Raw genomic sequence first — 27,678 nt, 5'->3', positions numbered from 1 at the left:
GGTCATATTTGATTCCCTTTCACGACCTTCTGCCAAGCAATGGGGAAACCAGATTCACTTAACAACTGTGTTACTAATTTAATGACTTCAGTGATTCACTTAACAAATGCGGCAAAAAAATATATATCGTAAAACGGGGTAAAACTCAAATTAACAAATTTCTCACTTGGCAGCATAAATTTTGGGCTCAATTGTGGTCGTAAGTTGAGGACTTGCCCGTATAGGTTTGAGCAACCCGTCTCCTGGACCAGAACTTAAAAAGTGTCGTCCTGATTCTTTGAGCTCGAGCTTTAGGGGGGGTCCTTGAAAGGATCACTGAGGTCCAAAGCCCATCCTCGGATCTCAATTCCCTGCACCGCGGAGCCCTCAGCCTTATCTTTTCCATCGTAGAACAACGATATCACTCCAGACCTCAACGTCCTCACCCCATGGAGCCAGGGCTACACAGGCTTAGGCGTGGTGGTGAGCATTTTGGACGATGGGGTGGAGAAGAACCATCCTGACCTTGAGGCGAACTACGTGAGTACATCCCTACCTGGTGGAGAGGGAGGGAGGAAAGCCACAGGGAGGTGGAAATGATCTTGATACCGCCAACTTCTGGCAGGCCTAAGATTTATTTATTTATTTATTTATTTATTTATTTATTTATTTATTTATTTATTTATTTTTATTTCTATACCGCCCTTCTCCTGCGGGACTCAGGACGGTGTACAGCCGAGATAAAACATGGCATATAAAATTTAAAAACAGTTTAAAAAACAATTAAATAATTTTAAATAATTTAAAAAGTTTAAAACAACCTAATTAAAACCGAATTCAATTAAAACTGAGAGGATGGGATCAAGCCAGCCCGGCTAGATGGAATAGGTGTGTTTTCAGGACCCGACGAAAAGTCTGGAAGTCTGATATTGTGCATATCTCAGGGAGTAGGTCATTCCAGAGGGCAGGTGCTGCCACAGAGAAGGCTCTCCCCCTGGGGGTCACCAGCCGGCACTGTCTGGCCGACGGCACCCTGAAGAGGCCCTCTCTGTGCGAGCGAACCGGTTGGTGGGAGGCTATTGATGATTAAGATGAAGGGCAGCATGCAACGAACTGAAGGCCTGTCTACCAGGAAAGATGGGAACTAAAAAGAATGAAAACACATCAAGGAAGCCCTTGGAACGTGTGGCTTTCCCAAGTGGGCCTTCCTCAAATCTCAAAAAAAAAAAAAACCACCTACAGGAGCTCCTTCATAACAGACAACGAAGAGGATAATAAAACGAAGCAACGTTGTCACTCCATACATTGCAGGAATATTGGGAAAAGCTCAGGAGGATCTTCAGCCAACACAACATAGCTGCATACTTCAAACCCAAGAATACACGAAGGCAGAAGCTTGTTCACCCCAAGGACAAAACATCCAGACACAAACTGAACAACGTGGTACATGCAGTACAATGCAGGGAGCCCTGTGCAGATCTGTACATTGGGGAAACAAAACAGCCACTTCACAAACGCGTGGCGCAACCTAGGAGAACAAACACATCAGGACTAAATTCAGCAGTCCGTCTGCATTTGAAAGACAAAGGCCGCTCTTTTGAAGACAGCAAAGTCCACATTTTGGACAGAGAGGACCGCTGGCTTGAAAGCGGGTTCAAAGAGGCCATCTGTGTCAAAATTGAACGGCCTTCTCTCAACAGAGGGGGAGGGATATGACATCATCTATCTCCAGTCTACAACACAGTCCTTTCAACAGTTACAAAAAGGCTCCACCTCCATTCGCACCACTCAGGTGACCCTAAAGACACAGACCAACTTCCAGGTGGCCTCAATGACTCTCTAAAAGGATGCAAATGACCAGCAGTCTGTCGGATGAGAAGCGAAATGTCTTCAAAGCCGCCTTGAGTCTTCGGAGAAAGGCGGCATACAAGTTGAACAAATAAATAAAGAAAAACCAGAAAGTCCAGTTGCTTCTTGGAAAAGAAAGCATCTTTGGGACGACAGATGGGAAATAATCAAGCAGAGAAGCGGCCTAGAAGTAAGGTGAAATTTCCTGACAGTGAGAATGATTAAGCTGTTGTGGCTCCATTACTTGAGCCTGTGTCATCGGCAGGAGAGGACTCCCGAGAGTGAAGGACAGGAGTTGGCAAGGCCTCCCTTTCCAGGACCCTCCTCTCTGGCAATGCCTTCGGTGTCCGCCGAAGGGCAAGAGATAGGGCCGGGGCCAAGCTCGTCCATGCAGCCACATATGGACAATGATGAAGGTAATGAGTCTTGGCTGGATCCACGCCAGCGTCACAGAGATAAGCGTGCGCAACAGAAGAAAAGGCGTGCCCGAGATTAGGCTGAGTCACTGGACCACACCCCACAGGATATAAAAGGGAGCGTGGTGGCCAGTCAAACCTTGTGACGAACAAAGCTGAAAGCTTCCACGTCATTCTGCATTGCCGGACTTTTGGCTTTAAGACTTTGCTGGATTATCTCTGGACTTGATTGACTCCGTAATTATTGAGCTGTTTCTTTTGATGTACCAGGAGTGGGGAGAAGTTATCTCTCCTCTTCGTAAATAATAAACTCTTGGCAGGCAGCCACTAGGTTGTTGCCAAGTTCCGTTATCATAAGGAAAAGGATTTTGCCGGCTGGTTTGGTCTTTAACTCTTGAACGTCTGTTGGTGTGTGTGCGTGTGGGACGGAACATAAGCAATGGGACGGGAGTTGCCTCCAGAAATTGTGGGCTCTTCATCAGTGGGAGTCCCAAAGGTGCTTTTCCAAAAGGCAGCTGGACTTTTGTTTTGTTTTGTTTTTTTTCCTGGAAGACATTTCGCTTCTCGTCCAAGGAGATTCTTCCGTTCCGACTGCATGGTGGAGAATGGAAACCCGTTCATACTCCCACCCCATTGAAAAGGTTGTGTTCATCTCAAAAGTGCATAGCTGAATGTCTACGGAGATTCTCAACCATCCCAGGTCATGGTTGTCCCAAAGGGGCTTCCTTTCCGAAGGCAACTGGATTTTCTTACTTTTTTTTTTGTTCTTTGAAAACATTTCGCTTCTCGTCCAAGGAGCTGCTTCGGTTCTGACTGCCTGGTGGAGGACGGAAGGATTTCTATTCCTTGCAGTCCTCTGGTCGTTGGCGCTCCGTCTGAGGATCTCTGAGGCCACTTGGAGGTTTCTCTGTGCCCTCAAGGTCCCCTCAGTGGGAACAAGGTCAGTTCTGGGAGTTGAAGGTCCACCCGTCTTTTGCTAAGGTTGAGAAATACTGCTCTATGTTTGAACCACCTGAGTTCTCATTGGCCCTCCAAGGGTCAGCCCCCCAACCCCCCTTCCCCCCCCCAAAAAAAGGGACTCCCAAATCTTTCTGGTCCTCTGTATTTATTTCTGTTTCTCCCAAAGTTCAAATGATAACAGTTTCCCCAAAAGCCCGTTTGGAGCTTGACTGGCCTTTCCTTCAGTCTGCAAATATGAAATTTCCTCCTTCCAGGATCCTCTGGCAAGTTACGACTTTAATGACAATGACCCAGACCCTCAGCCACGCTACAACAGGTGGAATGAGAACAGGTAGGGTTTTTTTTGGGGGGGGGGGGTGTTTGTGTGTGTGTGTTTGTGTGTCCAGTTGCCCACTATCTTGGAGCTGTCGACTTCCCATTTCTCCTGGCTGGCATGGGAAAGCTGAGAAAGTATTGTGAGAGTTTTAGTTTGGAGTCAGAGTTAGCTTGCTCTGCCCCTGGTTAGGAGACATTTCAGAATAATAGGATTGGAAGGGATTCTATGTGATCAACCTACCTTCCTCCCTTCCTTCCTCCCTTCCTTCCTTCCTTCCTTCCTTCCTTCCTTCCTTCCTTCCTTTCCTCCCCTTCTCTCTTTCTTTCTTTCTCTTTTTCTTTCTCTTCCTCTTCCTTCCCTTCCCTTCCCTTCCCTTCCCCTCTTCTCCTCTTCCCTTCTCTTCCATTCCATTCCATTCCCTTTTCCTTTCCCTTTATTTATTTAATTTATTTTATTATTCATATTTCTATGCCACTCACTCTCCGAGGACTCTGGGCGGCTTACACCAAAGACTAAAGTATACTAAATAGCATATTGCCCCCCAACAATCTGGGTCCTCATTTTACCCACCTCGGAAGGACGGAAGGCTGAGTCAACCTTGAGCCGGTGAGATTTGATCCGCTGATCTGCTGAACTAGCAGTCAGCTGAAGTAGCTGCAGTACTGCACCCTAACCACTGCGCCACCTCGGCTCCCTAACCCTTTCCTTTTCCCCTTTCCCTCCCCTCCCCCTTTCCTATCCTATCCTATCCTATCCTATCCTATCCAATCCAGACAGTCACTTATCTAAAAGAGTACAGGTTCTCCTGTTTGAGCAGGGGGCTGGACTAGAAGACGTCCCAGGTCCCTTCCAGCTCATTCTATCCTATTCTAATTGCAGTGGGTTCTCCAACTGATCCTACCATGTAGATGTACATATTCAGAGATAAGGTTCTGGATCTTCGGGGGCCCCGTTTGCGGCCTGAAGTGATCTCATCACAGATCTCTGATCTCCGTGACTCGAGAGAAATCAGCCTGGAGCTTTGCAGCAGGGAAGGAGCAGGATTTGGCCCGCTGAAAAACGAAAGGCCTGCCACCCCCTCACGTTAAAAACGTGGAACGGCGTGGGTCCCAGAATTGTGGTTGCCCCCATTGCTGGAGGTTTTGAAGAAGAGATTAGACAGCCGTTGTCCGGAATGATAACAGGGGTCTCCTTCTTGAGCAAAGGGTTGGACTAAAAGACCTCCAAGGTCCCCTTTCTGTGATTCTGTTATTCTCTCTTTGGCCCTTTCTTCTTTCAGGCATGGAACACGCTGCGCAGGAGAGGTCGCCGCTGCCGCTAACAACCACGTCTGTGGAGCCGGTATCGCGTACGGGGCCAAAATTGGGGGTACGAGACCTCTCTGTGCTTTTAGAATAGGCATGAGCTGTCAGGTGCGTCTCTAGAGGGTCCACAAGGCCTGTGCAACTAGTAGTTGATTCAGACAGCGAGGAGGCTGGTGTGGTGCTGCGCCAGCAGCCTGTGCAGCTGGCACTCCAGTCAGACAATGAGGAGGCTGGAGAAGACGTGGTGCCAGAAGCGGGGATTCAGCCAGGGCCTTCAGAACCTCCAGAAGCTCCCATAAGTGAAGAGGAAGAAGAGGAGGAGCCTCTTTTCAATGCACGAGCGCGCAGAGCTGCCAAAAGGCAGGAGTGGCTCCTCAGGAGGAGGTCTCCTCGAGAGTAAGGCTTGGGGCTAATTGGCCACTCCCTTAGCCTATTTAAGGAGGAACGCCGACTGAAGCAATTTGCAGGGAACAACTTCGTTCACATTCCTTCGTGTCTTGCCTTGCTTATCTTATCAGCTTCCTGCAAATTGCTTCTGGGCATTCTGCCAACCACAGTAACCTTTCAGTTATTATTCTTTGAATTCTTGGCGGCTGTTAATGCAGTTAATTAACAGTTGTTGTAAAAGACTGATTTATTTAGTAAACCAAGGTTTGAACGGACTTGGTGTGTGCTGCGTTCTTTGGGGTCAGAGAACGCCCAGCCCGTAGCTGGGGCAGAACAGGGTCCCGGAGGGGCGGGGGGGGAGGCTGGTCACGGGTGGAAAATTCTGGGTCCGTGTGGGAGGTTCTGAATCCATAACGTCAACGGGGATGGTTTACATGCTGCGTACTTGCTGGTTGGGGGATCCTGGGAATGGAAGCCCACACAGGTTAAAAGTTTTAAAGATGTTGTGGACTTCCATTCCCAGGGTCTTTGTCTGGCTGGGGGTTTGCCCCCTTTTATGACCTTCCTTGCCACCGTTGTTAAGTGTATCATTGCATTGTTAAATCACCCGGTTGTTAAAATGAATCTGGCATTCCCCACTGGTCAGGAGGTTGCAAAAGGGGGGACCATGTGACACCCCCCCGGGACACTACAACCGTCATAAATACGAAGCAGTCGCCAAGCGCCTGAATTTTGATCACATGAGAAATGGTCCTACGTCACTTTTTTCAGTGCCGTTTGTAACTTCGAACGGTCACTGGATGAATTGTTTGTAAGTCAAGGACTGCCTGAATTGCCTATTTTACCCATTCAAGTTTGTAGACCAGCTGTTTTCGATGTGCTTAAGGGCGAGGCCATTTTTTCTCAACCTTAGCCGCTTTAAAGCTGTGTGTACTTCAACTCCCAGAATTCCCCATGGCTGACTGGGGAATTCTGGGAGTTGAAGTCCACACAGCTTAAGAGTTCGATGGATGGATGAAACATCTGTAGCACACCTCAGGAGATTTGTAGCATAGCTGTCTGGAGAATTCTGGGAGTTGAGGTCCACACAGCTTAAAGTTCTATGAATGAATGAGTGAATGAATGAATGAATGAGTGAGTGAATGAATGGAATGAATGAGTGAGTGAACGAATGAATGAGTGAATGAAACATCTGCGGTACACCTCAGGAGATTTGTAGCGTAGCTGGCTGGGGAATTCTGGGAGTTGAGGTCCATACAGCTTAAAGTTCTATGAATGAATGAATGAATGAATGAATGAATGAATGAATGAATGAATGAGTGAGTGAGTGAATGAATGGAATGAATGAGTGAGTGAATGAGTGAATGAATGAATGAATGAATGAATGAATGAATGAATGAATGAATGAATGAATGAATGAATGAAACATCTGCGTTACACCTAGGAGATTTGTAGCATAGCTGTCTGGGGAATTCTGGGAGTTGAGGTCCACACAGCTTAAAGTTCTATGAATGAATGAGTGAATGAATGAATGAATGAATGAGTGAGTGAGTGAATGAATGAATGAATGAATGAATGAATGAATGAATGAATGAATGAAACATCTGTGGTACACCTAGGAGATTTGTAGCATAGCTGTCTGGGGAATTCTGGGAGTTGAGGTCCACACAGCTTAAAGTTCTATGAATGAATGAATGAGTGAGTGAATGAATGAATGAGTGAGTGAGTGAATGAATGAATGAATGAATGAATGAATGAAACATCTGTGGTACACCTAGGAGATTTGTAGCATAGCTGTCTGGGGAATTCTGGGAGTTGAGGCCCACACAGCTTAAAGTTCTATGAATGAATGAATGAGTGAGTGAATGAATGAATGAATGAATGAGTGAATGAATGGAATGAATGAATGAATGAATGAATGAATGAATGAATGAATGAATGAATGAAACATCTGTGGTACACCTAGGAGATTTGTAGCATAGCTGTCTGGGGAATTCTGGGAGTTGAAGTCCATACAGCTTAAAGTTCTATGAATGAATGAGTGAATGAATGAATGAATGAATGAGTGAGTGAGTGAATGAATGAATGAATGAATGAATGAATGAATGAATGAATGAATGAAACATCTGTGGTACACCTAGGAGATTTGTAGCATAGCTGTCTGGGGAATTCTGGGAGTTGAGGTCCACACAGCTTAAAGTTCTATGAATGAATGAATGAGTGAGTGAATGAATGAATGAGTGAGTGAGTGAATGAATGAATGAATGAATGAATGAATGAAATATCTGTGGTACACCTAGGAGATTTGTAGCATAGCTGTCTGGGGAATTCTGGGAGTTGAGGTCCACACAGCTTAAAGTTCTATGAATGAATGAATGAGTGAGTGAATGAATGAATGAATGAATGAGTGAATGAATGGAATGAATGAATGAATGAATGAATGAATGAATGAATGAATGAAACATCTGTGGTACACCTAGGAGATTTGTAGCATAGCTGTCTGGGGAATTCTGGGAGTTGAAGTCCATACAGCTTAAAGTTCTAGGAAGGAAAGAGAGGGAGGAAGGATAGAGGGAGGGAGGGAGGGAGGGAATTTAACATCTGCAACACATCTACCATTTGATTTTCCATTCTGAGCTTTGATAGCGTCTGAGAACAGAAGCCTGTCAGCCCAGACAAAGGAAAAATTTTGCCGAATGTCTCCTTCCTTCCTTCTTGTTCTCCTTCCAGGCGTGAGGATGCTGGATGGCGACGTGAACGATATCGTGGAGGCCCAGTCGTTGAGTCTCCAGCCACAGCACATCGACATCTACAGTGCCAGCTGGGGTCCCGAGGATGATGGGAAGACGGTGGACGGCCCGGGGGTCCTGGCCAGAGAGGCCTTTCACAAGGGGGTAGCCAATGTGAGAGTGGGGAGGGACTCCCTGCGTTTGCCAGCCTCTGCTTTTGGGGGATGGAGGTGCCTCTGATCCGAAATGGGACAACTTGCCACGGCCAATTCGCCATAGAGCTCCGGTGGCAGAGTGGCGAGAATGCAGCATTGCAGGCTGACTCTGCCCACTGCCAGGAGTTTGATCCTGACCGGCTCCAGGTTGACTCAGCCTTCCGTCCTTCCAACGATGTTAAAATGAAGACCAAGATGCTTGGGGGCAAGAGGCTGACTCTGTAAACCACTTAGAGAGGGCTGTGAAGCGATATATAAATCTTAAGTGCAGAGAGAGGGAGGGCCATGGTGGCACACTAGTTCCAATGCAGCTTTGCAGGCTAACTCTGCCCACTGCCAGGGGTTTGATCCTGACCTGCTGAAAGTTGATTCAGGCTTCTGTCATTCGCGGTTGGTAAAATGAGGACCCAGATTGTTGAGGGTGAGACACTCTAAACCGCTTAGAGAGGCCTTTAATGCACTGTGAAGCGGTATATAAGTCTAAGTGCTAAGTGGGAAGGGAGGGAGGGAGAGAGAGGGAGGGAGGGAAAGAAGGAAGGAAGGAAGGAAGCCATGGTGGTGCAGTTAGCCTGCAAGACTGCAGTTAGAATGCAGCCTTGCAGGCTAACTCTGCATTCCTGTCAGAGTGTCAGCAGTTCAATTCTCGCCAGGCTCAAAGTTGACTCAGCCTTCCGTCCTTCCGAGGTGGGTAAAATGAGGACCCAGATGGTTGGGGGCAACAGGCTGACTCTGTAGCCCTCTTAAAGAGGGCTGTAAAGCACTAAAAAGTGCTTTATATAAGTCTAGTGCTGCTGCTTTAGCCAACTCGCCATGGCTAACTTCCCCTGGGACAATTCAATAACTTTATTTAAAATGATTTTTAAAAATGTTTTATTTCTTGTCATTCCCATTTCATTTTGCCCCTCCTTCTGCATCCTTCCTTTCACGGTTCTATTCCACCGTTTCTTTGATATCGCCTAACTTTTGTCCCGCGGCAAGTTGGCCGTAGGGAATTATCCCATGGTCCGTTGTCCTAGATCCGTCTGTTCGGCTGGATGAGGGCAGCACAAGTTCCCCGTATCTCCTTAAACTGGAACTGAACCCGGAGCGAACCCCAAGGGGCTCGAAACTGTCATAAATATTGAATTTTAATCCCCTGGGTTTGTTGCAAACGGTAATAAAGTGTGGAAAAAAAAATGGCCGTTTTTCGGCGCCGTGGAAACTTGGGACGGTCACTAAATGAACCATTGTAAGTCGAGGACTTCCTGCATTTGACTGGAGATTTCCCCTGTCTGCCTTCTCCCCGCAGGGACGCGGAGGGCTGGGCTCTGTTTTCGTCTGGGCCTCCGGGAACGGCGGTCTTCGGAAGGACAACTGCAACTGTGACGGCTACACCAACAGCATCTACACCTTGTCCGTGGGCAGCACCACGGAAAGCGGCCGGGTGCCGTGGTACACCGAGGCCTGTGCCTCCACCCTCACCGCCACCTACAGCAGCGGGGCCAAGGGCGAGAAGCAGATTGTGAGGCTCTCGGACGAGGGGTGGGCGGGCAAGGGGGGGGATCTGTTATTCTGTTGTTCTGTCTTTTTCTTCTCCACTGAAATGGGATCTGAAAGATACAGGCGAGTTTTTTTTTACACCTGGGCAGGAAAAAGCCAAAAGGACAAGTACAGATTAGGTGCAAGAGCCTTGGTAGTACAGGGGTTTAAGGCACCCTGTTATTAAGCTGGTTATTAAGACCAGCTGCTTGCAATTACTGCAGGGTTCAATTCTCACCAGGCTCAAGGTTGACTCAGCCTTCCATCCTTTCTAAGGTAGGTGAAATGAGGACCCAGTTTGTGGGGGCAATAAGCTGACTTTGTATAAATATACAAAAGGATGAAGGCTATTGCTGAGCACATTGTAAGCCGCCCTGAGTCTCCGGAGAAAGGCAGCATATAAATCAAATTTTTTTTTAAAAAAAAAATCTGGCTCAAAAACAGGAACTGCGAGAGGGACCTTGGGAGTCCTAATGGACGATCCCTTCAACGTGAGCCAGCCGTGTTTTGGCAGCAGCCAAAAAAAAACGAAGACGATCCTGGGTTGCATAAACAGAGACAGAGAATCAAAATCAGATGAAGTCTTAGTACAGCTTTATAAAGCCTTAGTAAGGCCACACCTAGAGTACTGCATCCAGTTTTGGTCACCCAATTACGAAAAAGACGTCGAGACTTTGGAAAAAGTGCAGAGAAGAGCAACTAAGATGATGAAAGGCCTGGAGGCTAAAACACACGAAGGACGGTTGCAGGATTTGGCTTTGGCCAGTCTAGAGAAAAGAAGGACTTAGGGGTGACATGATAGCAGCCTTCCAATATTTGAAGGGCTGCCCCAAAGAGGAGGGGGTCAAACTATTCTCCAAAGCACCAGCGGGGCAGGACAAGAGACAATGGATGGAAACTAATCAAAGAGAGAAGCAAATCTGGAATTAAGGAGAAACTTCCTAACAGTGAAGACAATCAAGCCTCTTCTTATACTATAGGATCTCCTGTTTGAGCAGGGGGCTGGACTAGAAGACCTCCAAGGTCCCTTCCAGCTCTATTCTGAATGAATGAAATGTAGGGGGGAGAGAGCTGGGTAGATCAGCAGCTGTATTCTTGGAGAAATAGGGTTTGGTTTCCTTCTGGGGGAAGTGCCCTACCCTCAATCCACCCCCATTCCCATTTGCATCCCTTGTGGCTATTCTGAGCCCCCTTGGCATCTTCCCATTAAGGAACATAAGAATCCTGGAGCTGGAAGGGACCTTGGAGGTCTTCTAGTCCAGCCCCCCTGCCTTAGGCAGAAGACCTTATCACAAACGGTGATAACCTCCAGGGAAAACCTCCAGGGATGGAGCACCCGGCAACACCAGGAGGCAGGCTGTTCCATTGGACAGCGCCCCTGAGTTGATCCCCCAGATCTGACCCAGCAACGCTCGATCCCCGGCTGCATTATGCTCCAGTGAATTCTTGCTCTTGAAGTCTCCGCAGGCAGATTTTTCCTCTGCCTCCTTTCGGGGGATTTTGATCCCTTCTCCCATGTCTATCTAGTTACTATCTGGAACGAGCTCCCCCCGGAAATACGGAGGATCCCGGATCTACGCACCTTCCGCCCCGCTCTTAAGACCTTTTTATTTCACCAGGCTGGTCTGGCCTAACCTTTCCCATTCTTTTTTTTAATGTCAATTTTAATGTAAATTTTAATTTGTTCTTAACCTGGGGTTTTAAATTTGTCTTGGGCTAAATTGATTTAATTCGATTTTACTTTTGCTCTTAATTTTTGTATTCTATGTGTTTTATTCTGTGCCTGTTCACCGCCCTGAGTCCTTCGGGAGTAGGGCGGTATACAAATTAAATAAAATGAAATATCTCTAAAAGCCAGGAAGCTTCCAATCCTCCGGGCATTCTCCGTGGGAAGCAGACCTGAGTGCGAGTTTGCTGGCGGCTTGAGTTCCTACAAAAGAGCTCTTTTTTAAAAAAAATAAAAGAGAGTTGGGACCTGCCCAAGCGGGAGACTGCGCACAGAATATATCCACGTTTATTTAGCCCTTTCGGCTTCACTTTTAGAGCCGAATCAAACTAAACGAATATTTGTCGGGGGGGGGCAGGGGGTCCCAGAAACTGGACATTCCACAAATAGGTTTTTCAAATAAAATCTGTCATCTTCTCCTTCCTCTTCCAGCCCTTTTCCTTGGCAGCTCTGAGGAAGTCACAGGCCGTACACAATTGTTGGGAGGAAGAAGGACGGTGGGAGGAAGAGCGGGATGGAAGCACAGCCGCTGACCAGACTGGGGGCGGGGGGATGGGGATGGGGAAAGAGACGTAGTCACTCCCCTGAGGACTAGAGGCTTAAGTGGAACGAGCCTTGGAAAAGAGGAAAAGGGTGTTAACGTCGGTCCCTTCGATGCTGTTCGATTCTCTCTCCAGGTGACTACAGACCTGCGACACACCTGCACAGGGACTCATACGGGGACCTCCGCCTCGGCTCCCCTGGCAGCTGGCCTGATTGCCCTGGCTTTGGAGGCCAAGTAAGTGGCTTTTTGGTGGAATTCTGGGAGGTGAAGTTTGTGCGTTTTATGAAGTGGCCGAGCTTGAAAACCACTGGCCTAAACTGGCCTTCTGGAAGGAAACGGGGTGAAGCAATATAGACCGTCCCAAATGCTGGCTTCTTAGCTGAACCAGTGTTTATGTTATGGTTTATGTTATGGTTTATGTTCTATGTTACGTTTACAGTAGTGGCCAACATTGTGGAAACCTTTTGGGAAAAGTGTATTTTCTAAAACTAGCTAATAGCGCCACTTTTTTTTTTCCTTTTGGAGTAGTACCCTAAAATTATATTATCAGTGAAAAGATAATTTAATCAAGAATGTAATGCAGTAACTTTTAGGAAGTGTTTGCTATTAGAATAGCAGTTACAGTATAAAGAAGGAAAGTGAAACACGTAGAAAAAACGAGATATACAAAAATTATCCCCATGTCAGTTAATCCTACAGGTTAGTTGGGTAACCTGTAGCATGAATTGCGGCCTTACAACGTCTTCCCATGGAGGGAACCAAGTCTTTTAATTCTGCAGCTGTTCTAATGTGAAACCAAGATTGAATTATTGCTTCTGTTAACTGGGTTTTATTGCTGGGTCGCTTCTGACTAACCAGTTTCTTTAGTCGGCTGCCTAGATTTTCAATTGGGTGAAGGTCTGGGCTATTCCCAGGCCATTCTAACAGTGGAATAGGATTATCTTGAAACTGTAATTTATTTATTTATTAGCCATCAAACCTCAAAAATACATTTTCCCCAAAAGGTTTCCACCATTTTGGCCACTGCTGTATGTATATGTTACATTATGTTTATGTTATGTTTGTTATGTTACATTATCCCGTCTTTTATTATTTTGACAAATAACTCAAGGTGGCCAACATACCCAACACACCTTCCGCTTCTTTTTCTCACAACACCAACCGGGTGAGGTGGGTTGGGTGGAGAGAGATGGACTGACCCAAAGTCACCCTGCATGCTTTCATGGTTAAGGTGGAACTAGAATTCACAATCTCCTGGTGATTGTCCCAGAGTCACCCAGTTGCCTTTCATGTCTAAGGTGGGACTAGAACTCACAATCTCCTGGTGATTGGTCCAAAGTCACCCAGTTGCCTTTCATGTCTAAGGTGGGACTAGAACTCACAATCTCCTGGTGATTGGCCCAAAGTCCCCCAGTTGCCTTTCATGTCTAAGGTGGGACTAGAACTCACAATCTCCTGGTGATTGCTGGCTTTCATTCTTGAGGCGGGACTAGAACTCACAGTCTCCTAGTGATTGTGGTCCAGTCATTCAGCTAGTTTTTGTGGCTGAGTAGGACTAGAACTCACCATCACCTGCTTCCTAGCCTAGGTGCCTTCACCACTAGCCCCAACTGGCTGCCCTTATCACAGATAATGTGTGTCCAGTCACACTTGGCCAATAAAGAATTCTAGTCTGGTCTATATGGGCAGAGGAAGCTGGGGGACCTGCCCCCCTCCCTCCCACCTTGCAGGACATACCTTATAGCAAAAGTCTGGATGGTTTTCTCTCTCCCTCCCCCCCACCTCCCCTCCCTTTGTGCTTCTAGCCCAGCTCTGACCTGGAGAGACATGCAGCACCTGGTGGTAAGAGCTTCCAGCCCAGCTCACCTGCAGGCGGACGACTGGGTCCTGAATGGAGTGGGGCGCAAAGGTGAGGCTGGGCCCAGTCGTTCTCGGGGAAGGCCCACACCACTTTTGGGTGGGGAAGGCTGTGTCCTCCCAACCAGCCACAAAAGATCCTTGGGGTGTTGAGGCCCGTCAGCAGCCTGTGCATCTAGTAGCTGATTCTGACAGTGAGGAGGCTGGTGTGGTGCTGCGCCAGCAGCCTGTGCAGATGGCACTCCAGTCAGACAGTGAGGAGGCTGGAGAAGATGTGGTGCCAGAGGCGGGGATTCAGCCAGGGCCTCCAGAAGCTCCCATAAGTGAAGAGGAAGAAGAGGAGGAGCCTCTTCTCGATGCATGAGAGCGCAGAGCTGTTAAAAGGCAGGAGTGGCTCCTCAGGAGGAGGTCTCCTCGAGAGTAAGGCTTGGGGCTAATTGGCCACTCCCCTAGCCTATTTAAGGAGGAACGCTGACTGAAGCAATTTGCAGGGAACAACTTCGTTCACATTCCTTCGCGTCCTGATCTTAGTTTCCTGCAAATTGCTTCTGGGCTTTCTGCCAACCCTAGTAAGATTACGATTATTTATTCTTTGGATTCTTGTAGGCTGTTAAGAAAGTTAAATTAACAGCCTTTGTTTGAAAAAGACTGATTTAATTTAGTAAACTAAGGTTTGTACAGACTTTGTGTGTGCTGCGTTCTTTGGGGTCCGTAGCTGGGGCAGAACACGGGGTAGGGGTGTGACAGCAGGAAAAGAATCAAGATGGCAGCCATGAAGTTTCCGTTGAACCGGGCTTTCTCTGCTCCTCCTCTAGGGAACATCCTCCTTTCAGAGATCAGGACAGTCCCCAACTCTGTCCACTTTTCATAAATCCCTAAAAACCTGGGGTGCCGAGTCTGGGCCCCCAAATGTGTGAAGGGCCCCAGTTCCCTGGCTGTACGGTTAACTTGGCTACTGTCCCTGCTGCTGGGTATATATATATATATATAAAATTTGATTTATATGCCGCCCTTCTCCGGCTTACAGTGCGTTAAGCAATAGCCTTCATACTTTTGTATATTTTATACAAAGTCAGCTTATTGCCCCCCACAATCTGGGTCCTCAATTTACCTACCTTAGAAAGGATGGAAGGCTGAGTCAACCTTGAGCCTGGGGAGATTCGAACTTACAGTAATTGCAGGCAGCTGGTATTAAATTACAGTGCTCTGTCTGTGAGCTATCCAGGCTGTGAGCTATTTATTTTGGATGCTTCTCTTGTTTTTATTGTTATTATTACAACGGTTTTTGTTTTAGCATTTTTTTTTTATTGCAATAGATATATTTTTGAATTGTAAAGCGCCCGGAGTCTTTGACTGCGATGGGCGACCGTAGAAATCGAACGGATGAACAGACAGACCAATAAACTGAAGCTCTATCTATTCTGTACGATGCCCATCTTACCTTGTGGGAAGATGGGTGGCCTGTAAAATTTGTTTGTTTGTAAAATAATAAAATAAAATATCCAATAAATAATAAAATCAAATCAATAAAATAAAATAAAATAAGTAAAATAAAATAAAAATATCCAATAAATAATAAAATAAAATCAATCAATAAAATAAAATCAATAAAAATATCTGTCAAATAAAGTAAAATAAAATACCAAATAAATAATAAAATAAGTCAATAAAATCAAATAAATAATAAAATCAAAATCAATAAAATAATAAAGTGAAATAAAATAAAATCAATAGAATCAAATAAAAATAATAAAGTAAAATAAAATAAAGTAAAATAAAATCAGGGAAATAAAAGTGCCCCATTCTGGCTGCCATCTTGGCTCTTTCGACCACATCAAAAGTGTGGAGCTCCCTAGACAGCTCCCTCACGACTTGCGACCGCCACTGCCAGGCTCGATGACGGCCGTAAGCCGAGGACTACCTGTAGGCCAGCTGCAGTGTAGAGCCAGAGTTCCTTAGTATCTGGAGGGCCGTTCCTCCTCTGGGGAAGGAGCCCTTTGCTCTGGCGGCAGCACGGGGGGCCATTGGGGTGCCAGCACGCCTGGAGGGCATCCGAAGGCCGGGCCGGTTTCCCTGAGCAGCTCTTTCTCCTTTCAGTCAGCCACTACTACGGCTACGGGCTCTTGAACGGCGGGCACTTGGTGGAGATGGCCAAGAAGTGGCAGAGGACCCGGCCTCAGCGGAAGTGCTTCATTCAGGTGGTCTACAAACCAATGTAAGAAAGCATTGGATTCTCTCTCTCTCTCTTTCTCTTTCTCTCATTCTCTCTCTTTCTTTTTCTCTCTTTCTCTTTTCTCATTCTCTTTTCTCATTCTTTCTCATTCTCTCTTTCTCATTCCCTCTCATTCTCTCCCTCTCTGTCTTTCTCATTCTCTTTCTCATTCTCTTTCTCATTCTCTTTCTCATTCCCTCTCATCCTCTCTCTCTCTCTTTCTCTCATTCTTTCTCATTCTCTTTCTCTTTGTCTCATTTTCTCATTCTTTCTCATCCTCTCTTTCTCATTCCCCCTCATCCTCTCTCTCATTCTCTCTCATCTTCTCTCTCATCCTCTCTCTTGTTCTCTCATTCGTTCTCTCTCATTCTCTTTCTGTCTCATTCTCTTTTCTCCTTCTTTCTCCTTCTTTCTCCTTCTATCTCATTCCCCCTCATTCTCTCTCTCTCATTCTTTCTCATCCTCTCTTTCTCTCATTCGTTCTCTCTCATTCTCTCTCTTTCTGTCTCATTCTCTTTTCTCCTTCTTTCTCCTTCTCTCTCATTCCCCCTCATTCTCTCTCTCTCTTTCTTTCTCATCCTGTCTCTTTCTCTCATTCATTCTCTCTCATTCTCTCTCTTTCTGTCTCATTTTCTCATTCTCCGTTCTCATTCTTTCTCATCCTCTCTTTCTCATTCCCCCTCATCCTCTCTCTCATTCTCTCTCATCTTCTCTCTCATCCTCTCTCTTGTTCTCTCATTCGTTCTCTCTCATTCTCTCTCTTTCTATCTCATTCTCTTTTCTCCTTCTTTCTCCTTCTTTCTCCTTCTATCTCATTCCCCCTCATTCTCTCTCTCTCATTCTTTCTCATCCTCTCTTTCTCTCATTCGTTCTCTCTCATTCTCTCTCTTTCTGTCTCATTCTCTTTTCTCCTTCTTTCTCCTTCTCTCTCATTCCCCCTCATTCTCTCTCTCTTTCTTTCTCATCCTGTCTCTTTCTCTCATTCATTCTCTCTCATTCTCTCTCTTTCTGTCTCATTTTCTCATTCTCCTTTCTCATTCTTTCTCATCCTCTCTTTCTCATTCCCCCTCATCCCCTCTCTCTCATCCTCTCTCTTGTTCTCTCATTCTTTCTCTCTCTTTCTGTCTCATTCTCTTTTCTCATTCTTTCTCCTTCTCTCTCATTCCCCCTCCTTCTCTCTCTCTTTCTTTCTTATCCTGTCTCTTTCTCTCATTCATTCTCTCTCTTTCTGTCTCATTGTCTCATTCTCTTTCTCTCATTCTTTCTCATTCTCTCAATGTCTCTCTCAATCCTTCTCATTCTCTCTCTTAATCTTTATCTTTCAATCTGTCTCATTCTCTCTTTCTCATTCCCCCAATCTCTCTCTCTTTCATCCTTTCTCAATCTCGGTCTCTCATTCGCTCTCTTTCTCTCTCTCGCTCATTCCCTCTCATTCTGTCTCAATCTTTCTCATTCTCTCTCTCTCTCATCCCCCCCCCTCTGATTCCCTCTCTCTCTCTCTGTCACTTTCCTGATAGATACACACCCAACAACCACTTTATAGAATTCCTCTTCAGTTTACACCAGACCCTAATGTATGTGCACCACAGACGTGGGCTTCACATAATTTTAACAACCAGTTCGCCCAGAATTAAAATGTGAGTGCATGCACCTTGCACACATGCGCGCTGTGCCAAAAACACGGCGATTGTATAAGATGGGATAGCGCCAGAGCGGCTGGTCGGGCCCTGCCACTGGCCATAGCTACCAGTTTGCCCGACCCAGTCTGAACTGGTTGAATCCCCCCCGGTGCACCACCCCCTAAAGTCGGACATGACTGGACAGGGGAAACCTTCCCCTCTCCTTGATTTTGACTTAATAGATAGCCATGGGCTTTGTGGTAGATTCTAGAGCTCTGTTGTGGCTCCGTTACCTGAGCCTGTGTCATCGGCAGGAGAGGACTCCGAGAGTGAAGGAGAGGAGTTGGCAAGGCCTCCCTCTCCAGGACCCTCCTCTCTGGCAATGCCTTCGGTGTCCGCCAAAGGGCAAGAGATAGGGCTGGGGCCAAGCACGTCCACGCAGCCACAGATGGACAGTGATGAGGGTAATGAGTCTTGGCTGGATCCATGCCAGCGTCGCAGAGATAAGCGTGCACAACAGAAGAAAAGGCGTGCCCGAGATTAGGCTGAGTCACTGGACCACACCCCACAGGATATAAAAGGGAGCGTGGTGGCCAGTCAAACCTTGTGACGAACAAAGCTGAAAGCTTCCACGCCATTCTGCATTGCCGAACTTTTTGCTATAGACTTTGCTGGATTATCTCTGGACTTGATTGACTCCGTAATTATTGAGCTGTTTCTTTTGATGTACCAGGAGTGGGGAGAAGTTATCTCTCCTCTTCGTAAATAATAAACTCTTGGCAGGCAGCCACTAGGTTGTTGCCAAGTTCCGTTATCATATAAGGAAAAGGATTTTGCCGGCTGGTTTGGTCTTTAACTCCTGAACGTCTGTTGGTGTGTGTGCGTGGGGTTGGGGACAGAACAAGCTCATCATCTAGCCAGAATTTTCTCCTACAAAACTACAGGAAATCCTCAGCTTTACAACGCTTCCTTTAGTGACCGTTCGAAGTTAACAACGGCCCTGGGGGGGAAAAAAAGTGACTTCTGACCACTTTTCACACTTGCCGCATCCCCATGGTCACGCAATCAAAGTTTGGACGGTTTGGCCCCTGACTCGTATTTATGACCGTCGCAACGTCCCCGGGGTGACATGATCCCCTTGGGTGGCCGTCCGACTCACAAAATCCTTGGGAAAGCCGGATTCGCTTCACAACCAGGGTTACTAACTTCACAACTGTAGGGATTCAGTTATTAACAACTGTGGGCAGGAAGGTCGTAAAACGGAGCAAAACTCGCTTAACAACCATGCCACAGATGTTTTGGGCTCAGTTGCGGTCGTAAGCCGAGGACTACTTAGTATTGAGGCCCTTCCTCCTGAGCTGAACCTCCGTTCTCTTTTTTCCGTCTTCCGGCAGGGCCATCGCTTCACGGCTCTCCGTCTCCCAGAATGTCTCATCCTTTCCCTGCCTCCAGAGGAGAAACCGAGGCATCCGTTCTCTGGAGCACGTCCAGGTGCAATTGTGGCTCACTTACAGCCGGAGGGGAGATCTGGCCATCTCGCTGACCAGCCCCATGGGAACCACCTCCACGCTGGTGGATGTCAGGTGAACCTGTCCCCTCCCCCCACCCACCTACCTGTGCGTTTGTGCAAACCCTGATCTTCTCCCCTCATCCACACACCCCCACACAGCAGTGGTGGGAGGAAAGCCCCAGAATCCCCCAGCACCCATGGCACCAGTGGGAACCCTGGTAACAGATGGCATCTATTTATGATGGTTGCAATATCTGGGATCACGTGGGGAGTGGAAGCTAAAACTTACGAAGAACAGTTGCAGGATTTTTTGGCACGGCCAGTCTAGAGAAAAGAAGGACCAGGGGGTGACAGGATAGCAGTCTCCCAGTATTTGAGGGGCTGCCGTAAAAGAGGAGGGGGTCAAACTATTCTCCAAAGAACCAGAAGGCAGGACCAGAAGCAATGGATGGAACCTGATCAAGGAGAGAGATTCAACCTGGAAATAAGGAGGCATTTTCTGACAGTGAGAGCCATCAACCCATGGAACAGAAGTTGCCTTCAGAGGTTGTGGGAGCTTCATCCCTGGAAGCTGTCAAGAAGAGACTGGACTGCCACCTGTCAGAAATGGGGTAGGGTCTCCTGCTTGGGGGGAAGGGGGTTGGACTAGATGACCTCCAAGGACCCTTCTAAGTCTTTTTATTCTGTTATTCTGCTAACCTCTTCTCCAGAGCACCTGAAGGCAGTGTAGGAAGAAATATCCTTCTGGGTTCTGCTCCAAGTGGGGAAAAAGACACTGGAAACATGGAGACTGCTTGGAAAGTTGGTTTAATGGTGGACAGGATCACATGGCTTGAGTTCCTGAACAGAAAAAAAAGGGCAGAGTTTTCGGGTTTTATGCTCTCTCTGGCTTTGAACTTCCTGGGGCCCCGAAAGAGTATCCTGATTGGTTGCCAGACTTCCAGGGGATAGGGGGGGGGGGTCTTAGCTAGCCTTGCTGACTGATGTAATCTTCCCAGGTGCCATGTGGCGAGTTTCTGTCCTAGATGGGTCCTATTGTGTTGCAGATGAGGTCCATTGACAAAGACTGAGTTTCTGCCTCTGGCCCATTAACAAAAGGGTGGGGGCAGGAAGGTGGGAGCTGCTTCGTCTTTAAAACATGCTTCTCCATTTCTCATCCAGGGAAACATAATATTCTGCCTTTTTAATATTTCCTAAAATATTTCATTTCCCCCAGGAAAGGGGTGGGTGCTAACTTCCTACAGCAGGGCAAGAAGCAATGAATGGAAACTAATACAGGAGAGAAATTGTATTCTTTTATGTCAGGCATGTGTAATCGATTTTATCCTGTTAGGCCTCTAGGCTGCCTTTCTCTATTGTTTCCACTTTTCTCAATGAGTGGGGTTAAAGGTCATGTCCTGTCCTTCTTAATCCCATCACCTGGAGTCTGAAGGTGGTTTTTTTTGGGAATAGGTTTGGGGCACAAAATCTCCAGCTCTAAGGACTTCAGGCATCTGCTGGAGGCTGTTCAGAAAGACTGGGGGCAGCTTTCTGCCTTTAAGAACATGTTTCTCCATTTCTCCTTTTGGGGAAATATCATCTTCTGCCCAGTGGTGAAATGTCAAATTTGTTACTACCGGTTCTGTGGGCGTGGCTTAGTGGGGGGGTTTAATGTGACTGGGTGGGCATGGCCAACTTTTTTTTTTTTTTTTTTTACTTTTAAAGGCATTTTTTCTACAACCTCTTCAGGCGAAGAGGTTGTAAAAAACGCCTTTAAAAGCCTCTGACGATCCCAGCTGAGTTGCCTGATCGGCAGAGGCTTTTTTTTTTTACTTTTAAAGGCATTTTTTCTACAACCTCTTCAGGCGAAGAGGTTGTAAAAAATGCTTTTAAAAGCCTCTGACGATCCCAGCTGAGTTGCCTGATCGGCAGAGGCTTTTTTTTTTTACTTTTAAAGGCATTTTTTCTACAACCTCTTCAGGCGAAGAGGTTGTAAAAAATGCTTTTAAAAGCCTCTGACGATCCCAGCTGAGTTGCCTGATCGGCAGAGGCTTTTTTTTTTTACTTTTAAAGGCATTTTTTCTACAACCTCTTCAGGTGAAGAGGTTGTAAAAAACGCCTTTAAAAGCCTCTGACGATCCCAGCTGAGTTGCCTGACCGGCAGAGACTTTTTTTTTTTCTTTTAAAAGCATTTTTTTTGGCTGAAGAGGTTCTAGAAAAAATGCTTTTAAAAGTAAAAAAAAAAAAAAAGCCTCTGATTATTGCGTGGGCATGGCGGGGGTGGGGGGGGGCAGGGATTTTTGCTACCGGTTCTCCAAACCAACCGCTGCCATTGCTACCGGATCGGACGATCTGGTCCGAACCGGGAGCATTTCACCCCTGCTTCTCCCTCTTTTAATATTCCCCGAAATATTTCATTCTTCTGTTGGAAGAAATCTCCTTCTGGGTTCTGCTCCAAGTGGGGAAAACAGACACTGGAAACATGGAGACTGCTTGGAAAGATGGTTTAATGGTGGACAGGATCACATGGCTTGAGTTCCTGAACAGAAAAGGGCAGATACAGGGAGTTCTTGGGTTTTTATGCTCTCTCTGGTTTTGCATTTCCTGGGGCCCCGAAAGAGTATCCTGATTGGTTGTCAGACTCCCAGGGGGTGGGGGGGTCTTAGCTAGCCTTGCTGGCTGATGGTCACGTGTGCTTCCCAGGTCACATGTGGTGAGTTTCTGCTGCTTTTGTGCAGAGGGCTAATCCTATCTTTGTTGGATCTTGGGCAATTCCTACTATGGCTCTGCCTGAAGGAGGTAGATCTTTGTTATGTAGAAGAGACTGGCCCAGGCCTTAATGGTCCATTGACAAAGGGTGGGGGCAGGAAGATGGCAGCTGCTTCAAAATATGCTCATCCATTTCTCATCCAGGGAAATATAATATTCTGCCTTTTTCATATTTCCTAAAATATTTCACTCTTCCAGGAAAGGGGTGGGTGCTAACTTCCTACACTTCTGGGTGGGGCGGGGGTGTCTTCCTACAAGGGCAACATATTTTTTTTTTTCTTAATGCATCTTACTAACCGCCACAAGGGGACGGAGGGCACCCATTTCAATGTGAGCCGCATGTTTTGCTCACTGCTAGGCCCTACGACACCAGCAGAGAAGGCTACAAGGACTGGTCGTTCATGTCGACCCACTACTGGGATGAAGACCCCCAGGGTACCTGGACCCTCCTTCTGGAAAACAAGGGCGATTCGTATAACGCAGGTACAGCCCCCCGCAACCCGATCCCAGTTCGGGTAACATCTGTTTTCCAGCTATCATCTATGTGCTTAAGGTCGACACCAGTGTTTCTCAACCCTGGCCACCTTAAAGCTGTGTGGACTTCAACTCCCAGAATTGCCCAGCCAGGTATACTACAAATCTCCTAAGATGTGCTGCAGATGTTTCATTCATTCATTCATTCACTCACTCACTCATTCATAGAACTTTAAGCTCTGTGGACCTCAACTCCCAGAATTCCCCAGCCAGCTATTTAGTCTTTTTTAGTTTTTTAGCTTTTAAATTGTCAATGGGTTTTAATTTGAATTGTTTTAAATTTGGGCCAAAGTTATGTAATTCTTTTCGTTTTAAATTTTGTATTGGTATGTGTTTTAGTTCTGGCTGTGCACCGCCCTGAGTCCACTTGGAGAAGGGCGGGATATATATTGAATAAAATAAATAAATAAATATGCTACAAATCTCCTAAGGTGTGCTACAGATCTATCTTTCTTTCTTTCTTTCTTTCTTTCTTTCTTTCTTTCTTTCTTTCTTTCTTTCTTTCTTTCTTTCTTTCTTCCTTCCTTCCTTCCTTCCTTCCTTCCTTCCTTCCTTCCTTCCTTCCTTCCTCCCTCCCTCCCTCCCTCCCTCCCTCCCTCCCTCCCTCCCTCCCTCCCTCTCCTCTCCTCTCTTTCATATTCATAGAACTTTAGGCTGTGTGAACTTCAACTCCCAGAATTCCCCAGCCAGCTATGCTACAAATCTCCTAAGGTGTGCTACAGATCTATCTTTCTTTCTTTCTTTCTTCCTTCCTTCCTTCCTTCCTTCCTTCCTTCCTTCCTTCCTTCCTTCCTTCCTTCCTCTCTCTTTCTCTCTCCCCTCCCTCCCTCTCTCTCCTTTCTTTCATATTCATAGAACTATACCCCATAATTAAACAGATTAAAATTTGTGTTTGAAATTTAAATTTAACAAAGGAGAAGAAGGAAGGAGACGCTTAGCCCCTGACTCATATTTACGACCGTTGCTGTGTCCCCGGGGTCAGGCTTTTGACAATCAAAGTCCATGGGGAAGCCAGATTCACTTAACAACCATGCTACTGACTTAACCAGTGCAATGATTCGCTTAACAACCGTGGCGAGAAAGATCGCAAAATGGGACAAAATTCACTTAACCAATATCTCACTTAGCAACATAAACTTGGGGCTGAGTTGTGGCCGTAAGTTGAGGACTCCCTGTGTGTGTGTGTGTGTGTAGTGCGCGTAGATTTCTCTGCCTCTGCCTCCCTCCGCCCCCATGCAGAGCCCACGTCCCACCTGCCCCTTTGCACCTCATGCCAACGGTCCTTGATTTTGGGATGCCCAACCTGTCTCTCTGGAGCCTCACCCCTTTCCTTCCCTGCCTCCTTCTGAAGGGCTCCTCAAGAACTTCGTCTTAAAACTCTACGGCACGGATGAGGACATGACGGCCCGACAGGCAGCTCCCTCCATGGTGACCAAATGTGAGCGGCACAATCGTGACGGGACGTGCCAGGGTGAGTCGTGGGGTGGTGGTGGTGGTGGATGCAACGGCTTAATCAAGGAACTACCCAGAGCTACGCCACTCCCATTGACAGGGCAAGCCCCTTGAATATATATATATCAACCGAGAACACCCCCCCCCCACTGCCTTCGAGCACTGATGGGGTCAGCTAGTTGGGTCATGAAACGTCCGCAAGAAAACAGCCGAGCTCAGGGAGCACCCAGGACCTCTCAGTTCAGCCCTGAAGTACAGATATTATTCTCTTCTGTCGGCGTTTATCTTGGGCACATCACTCAGATGGCCCACTAATAGTTTTTGATGGTTGCTGAGCCTGTGCGACTCCGTGCCACCAGATACCAGAGACTAGTTTTATGTTTCTTACTTTTTATTTGTACGCTGTCCAGAGTCCCTTTGTGAGGGAGATGGGTGGTTTCTAAATGAGAGAGAGATATACTGAGGGAAGGAGACAGAGAGGGATAGATGATGATATAGATATGGATGGATGGATGCATGGATGGATGGATAGATAGATAGATAGATAGATAGATAGATAGATAGATAGATGATAGATAGATAGATAGATAGATAGATAGATAGATAGATAGATAGATAGATGATGGATGGATGGATATAGATATAGATAGAAAACAGACAGACAGATAAAAGATGGATGGATAGATATAGAAGATACATAGAAAGAAGATGAATGGATGGATGATAGAAAGATGGATAGATAGATAGATAGATGATAGAAAGATATAGATAGATGATAGAGAGATAAATAGATATAGATAGATAGAAAGAAGATGGATGGATGGAGAGAGAGAGAGAGAGAGAGAGATGATAGAAAGAAGATGGATGGATGGATGGATAGATAGATAGACAGACAGTGATTGATAGATAGATAGATAGATAGATGATAGAAAGATGGATAGATAGATGATAGATAGAGATAGATTGATAGATAAATAGATAATAGATGGTTGAGATAGATGATAGAAAGATGGATAGATAGATGATAGATAGAGATAGATAAATAGATTGATAGATAAATAGATAATAGATAAATAGACGGTTGAGATAGATGATAGAAAGAAGATGGATGGATGGATAAATAGATAGATAGATAGATTGGTAGAAGACAGACAGATAGAAGTAGAATTCAAATTACAACCATTAATGCCTGTAGGAGGTTAGAAGAGGACTGAAAAAAGGGACTTGCAGCCCCTGTGGTCTCGTGATCAAAATTCCAGCGCTTGGCAACTGGCATGTACTTACGACAGTTGCAGCATGGTGGTCGTGACCTTCCCAGCCGGCTTCTGACAAGCCACGTGAATGGGGGGGAAGCTGGATTTGCTTAACAACCCCATGACTCCCTTAACGGCTGCAGCGATTCACCCGACGACCTTGGCAAGGAAGGCCGTCAAATCAGATGGGAGTTGTTCTGACCGAGGCTTCCTGAGACGGTTAAAAAGCACACAAGGAGTCCCCAAAACCCTCTTTTTATTTCCACGGCTGTGAATTCTGCTCATTCAGAGCCTGTTCATTCACAATCTGTTCATTCACAGAGGAGACCCAAATGGTTTGTAAAGAGTCCGACAGAAGTTCTGCCGCAGTTCTTGGCAGATAAGGCTGATAAACACCCACCTTTATCTCCCTTGACACGCTGCCAAAGACCTCATTGGCCATTAGCTTTGCAAGGCCACACGGAGCACAGAGTCAAAACGGAGCTTCAGAATTTAAACCGACCAGCACGAACAAAGTTGCTTCCTGCAAAGGCTCACGTGTTTTTGCTCCTCCTTTAGGTCTTATGGGAGGGGCCAATCATCTCCAAGCCTTACTCCTGAGTCGTCCCTTTTGTTTTAACTGTTCTGGCCTCCTGGCAGCTCTGCGCATGTGCACACTGGGAACAGGCTCGCCCTGTTCCTCTGCCTCACTGACGTCAGACTTTGGAGGCTCCAGAGGCAGCACGTACCTCCCAGATGGCCCTTTCTCTGCCTCCAATGCAGAGCCCACGTCCGAGGCTTCCTCAGACTTCAGGACTGGCCATTGTTCCTCCCCAGCCTCCTCACTGTCCGACTCTGCTGGCAGCTTCGCAGGCCACCAGCGGACCACAACAGGGAGTCTCTTAACAACCCCATGCTCAGCAACGGAAATTCTGCCTCCCCATGGTGGTCGTAAATCGAGGACTATCTGCACATGAATAGATTACTTTTGTCTGCCCCTTTGCTAAGCGAGATAGTTCTTTTGTCCCATTTTACGTCCTTCCTTGCTGCAGTCATTAACTGAATCACTGCGCTCGTTAAGCTAGTCACACGGTCGTTAAGTGAACCTAGCTTTCTTCGTTGCTGGTCAGAAGGTCTCAAAAGGGGATGGCGTGACCTCGGGATGCCGACGCCGTCATAAATGTGAGTCAGTTGCCAAGCGTCTGAATCCTGATCACGTGACTGTGGGGATGCTGTGATGGTCCTTAAGTGTGAAAAACGGGCCCAAGTCCCTGTTCTCAATGACGTCGTAACATCGTAAGGCAAGGATTTCCTGTATTTTAAAAGCAAAACTCAGCCAGTCGTTTCTCATCCTTCCTTATTTATTAGTTTTATTTATTGATTTATCAGATTTAGACATTTCTTGCCTTGCCTCATGGTCTTCCTTCTCCTCCTCCTCCTCTTCCTCCTCTTCCTTTTCCTCCTCCCCTTCCACCTCCTCCTCTTCCTCCTCCCCTTCCTCCTCCTCCCCTTCCTCCTCCTCCTCCTCCTCCTCTTCCTCCTCCCCCCTCCTCCTCTTTTCCCCCCCCCCCCAGAATGCCCCAGTCCTCTCCTCGCAGTCCGGCACCTCTGCCTCTCCTACTGTCCGCCCAGGTACTACCGCTTGTCCCAACCGGCTCTCCACCCCAACGGGACCCCGCGCACCATCGAAGCCTGCGCCGCCTGCGACCCTTCTTGCTACACCTGCCTGGCAGGGTCGGCTCACAACTGCAGCGCCTGCCCGTCCCACAGCACCTACGAGGGGCGCACCCACACCTGTCCGCGCTCCCCCTCTTTCTCCTACCTGCCCCGCAGAGGGCTTTTCGCCCTGGGGGACGCACGTCTTCTGCTCCTGATCGTGGCCATCTTGCTGGGCCTGGGACCCGTGGCCTTTTGTACCTTCTACGCTTTGTGTCGCGCACGGCGGCGGAAACAGGTGCGATCCGACGCGGAATCCGAAGCCGTCAGCCTGGAACTGCTCTACCTCCACCGTCCCGGGGCTAAGGAGGGCTTGAACAGAGTGTCCTAGAAACCGAGACGGGGCAGGCCGCCCCCTCATCCTGAATGACTTGAAACCTTCTCCCCTCCTGTTATTTATTTCTCCAAACGGGTTCCTGGATCTTCCACAATAAATGCTCAACCTTGAAAGTTGATCTCTGGTCCTTTGGGGAGTTTCCGGTGCGAATCCTCTCCTTCGGTTCTCCCAAAGGTGCTTTTTTTTTCTTTCTTTCTTTCTTTTTTTCAAGAGGCAACTGGACTTTCTGGTTTTTCTTTCGAAGAGGTTTCGCTTCTCCTCCGAGAGAGCTTATTCAGTTCGGTTCTGCGATTCAACTTAACTTCAGAAGTGAAGAAGCTTCTCGGAGGAGAAGCGAAACCTCTTCGATAGTCCAAAAGTGCTTTTTTTTTTTTTTCAGGAGGCAACTGGACTTTCTCCTTTTTTTCTTTTGAAGATGTTTCGCTTCTCATCCAAGAAGCTTGTTCAGCTCTGACAGGATAGTGGGGAAGGGAAGGATTTATACCCCTTGCAGACAGCTGGTCATTTGCATCCTTTTAG

At 46.9% G+C, this 27,678-nt stretch overlaps 1 protein-coding gene across 1 annotated transcript in view; it reads left to right on the top strand.

Annotated features, from left to right (window-relative positions):
* Positions 1-27,153, top strand: part of PCSK4 (proprotein convertase subtilisin/kexin type 4) — a 36,355-nt gene extending 9,202 nt beyond the window's left edge. The window contains exons 4-15 of the mRNA XM_070931936.1: positions 391-519; positions 3,458-3,534; positions 4,799-4,887; positions 7,941-8,113; positions 9,443-9,655; positions 12,076-12,176; positions 13,748-13,851; positions 15,897-16,014; positions 19,025-19,213; positions 22,247-22,371; positions 23,774-23,893; positions 26,681-27,153. Coding sequence (XP_070788037.1) covers positions 391-519; positions 3,458-3,534; positions 4,799-4,887; positions 7,941-8,113; positions 9,443-9,655; positions 12,076-12,176; positions 13,748-13,851; positions 15,897-16,014; positions 19,025-19,213; positions 22,247-22,371; positions 23,774-23,893; positions 26,681-27,153 — 1,911 coding nt within the window. The remainder of the gene's footprint in view (positions 1-390; positions 520-3,457; positions 3,535-4,798; positions 4,888-7,940; positions 8,114-9,442; positions 9,656-12,075; positions 12,177-13,747; positions 13,852-15,896; positions 16,015-19,024; positions 19,214-22,246; positions 22,372-23,773; positions 23,894-26,680) is intronic.
* The last annotated feature ends 525 nt before the right edge of the window (positions 27,154-27,678 follow it).

The sequence above is a fragment of the Pituophis catenifer genome, unplaced genomic scaffold (assembly GCF_029215685.1).
Source record: "Pituophis catenifer annectens isolate HBS135680 unplaced genomic scaffold, rPitCat1.0.hap2 SCAF_1, whole genome shotgun sequence".
In the NCBI taxonomy this organism is placed as follows: domain Eukaryota; kingdom Metazoa; phylum Chordata; class Lepidosauria; order Squamata; family Colubridae; genus Pituophis; species Pituophis catenifer.
The sequence above is the reverse complement of the archived record's forward strand: the minus strand, read 5'-3'. Positions and strand labels throughout refer to the sequence as shown.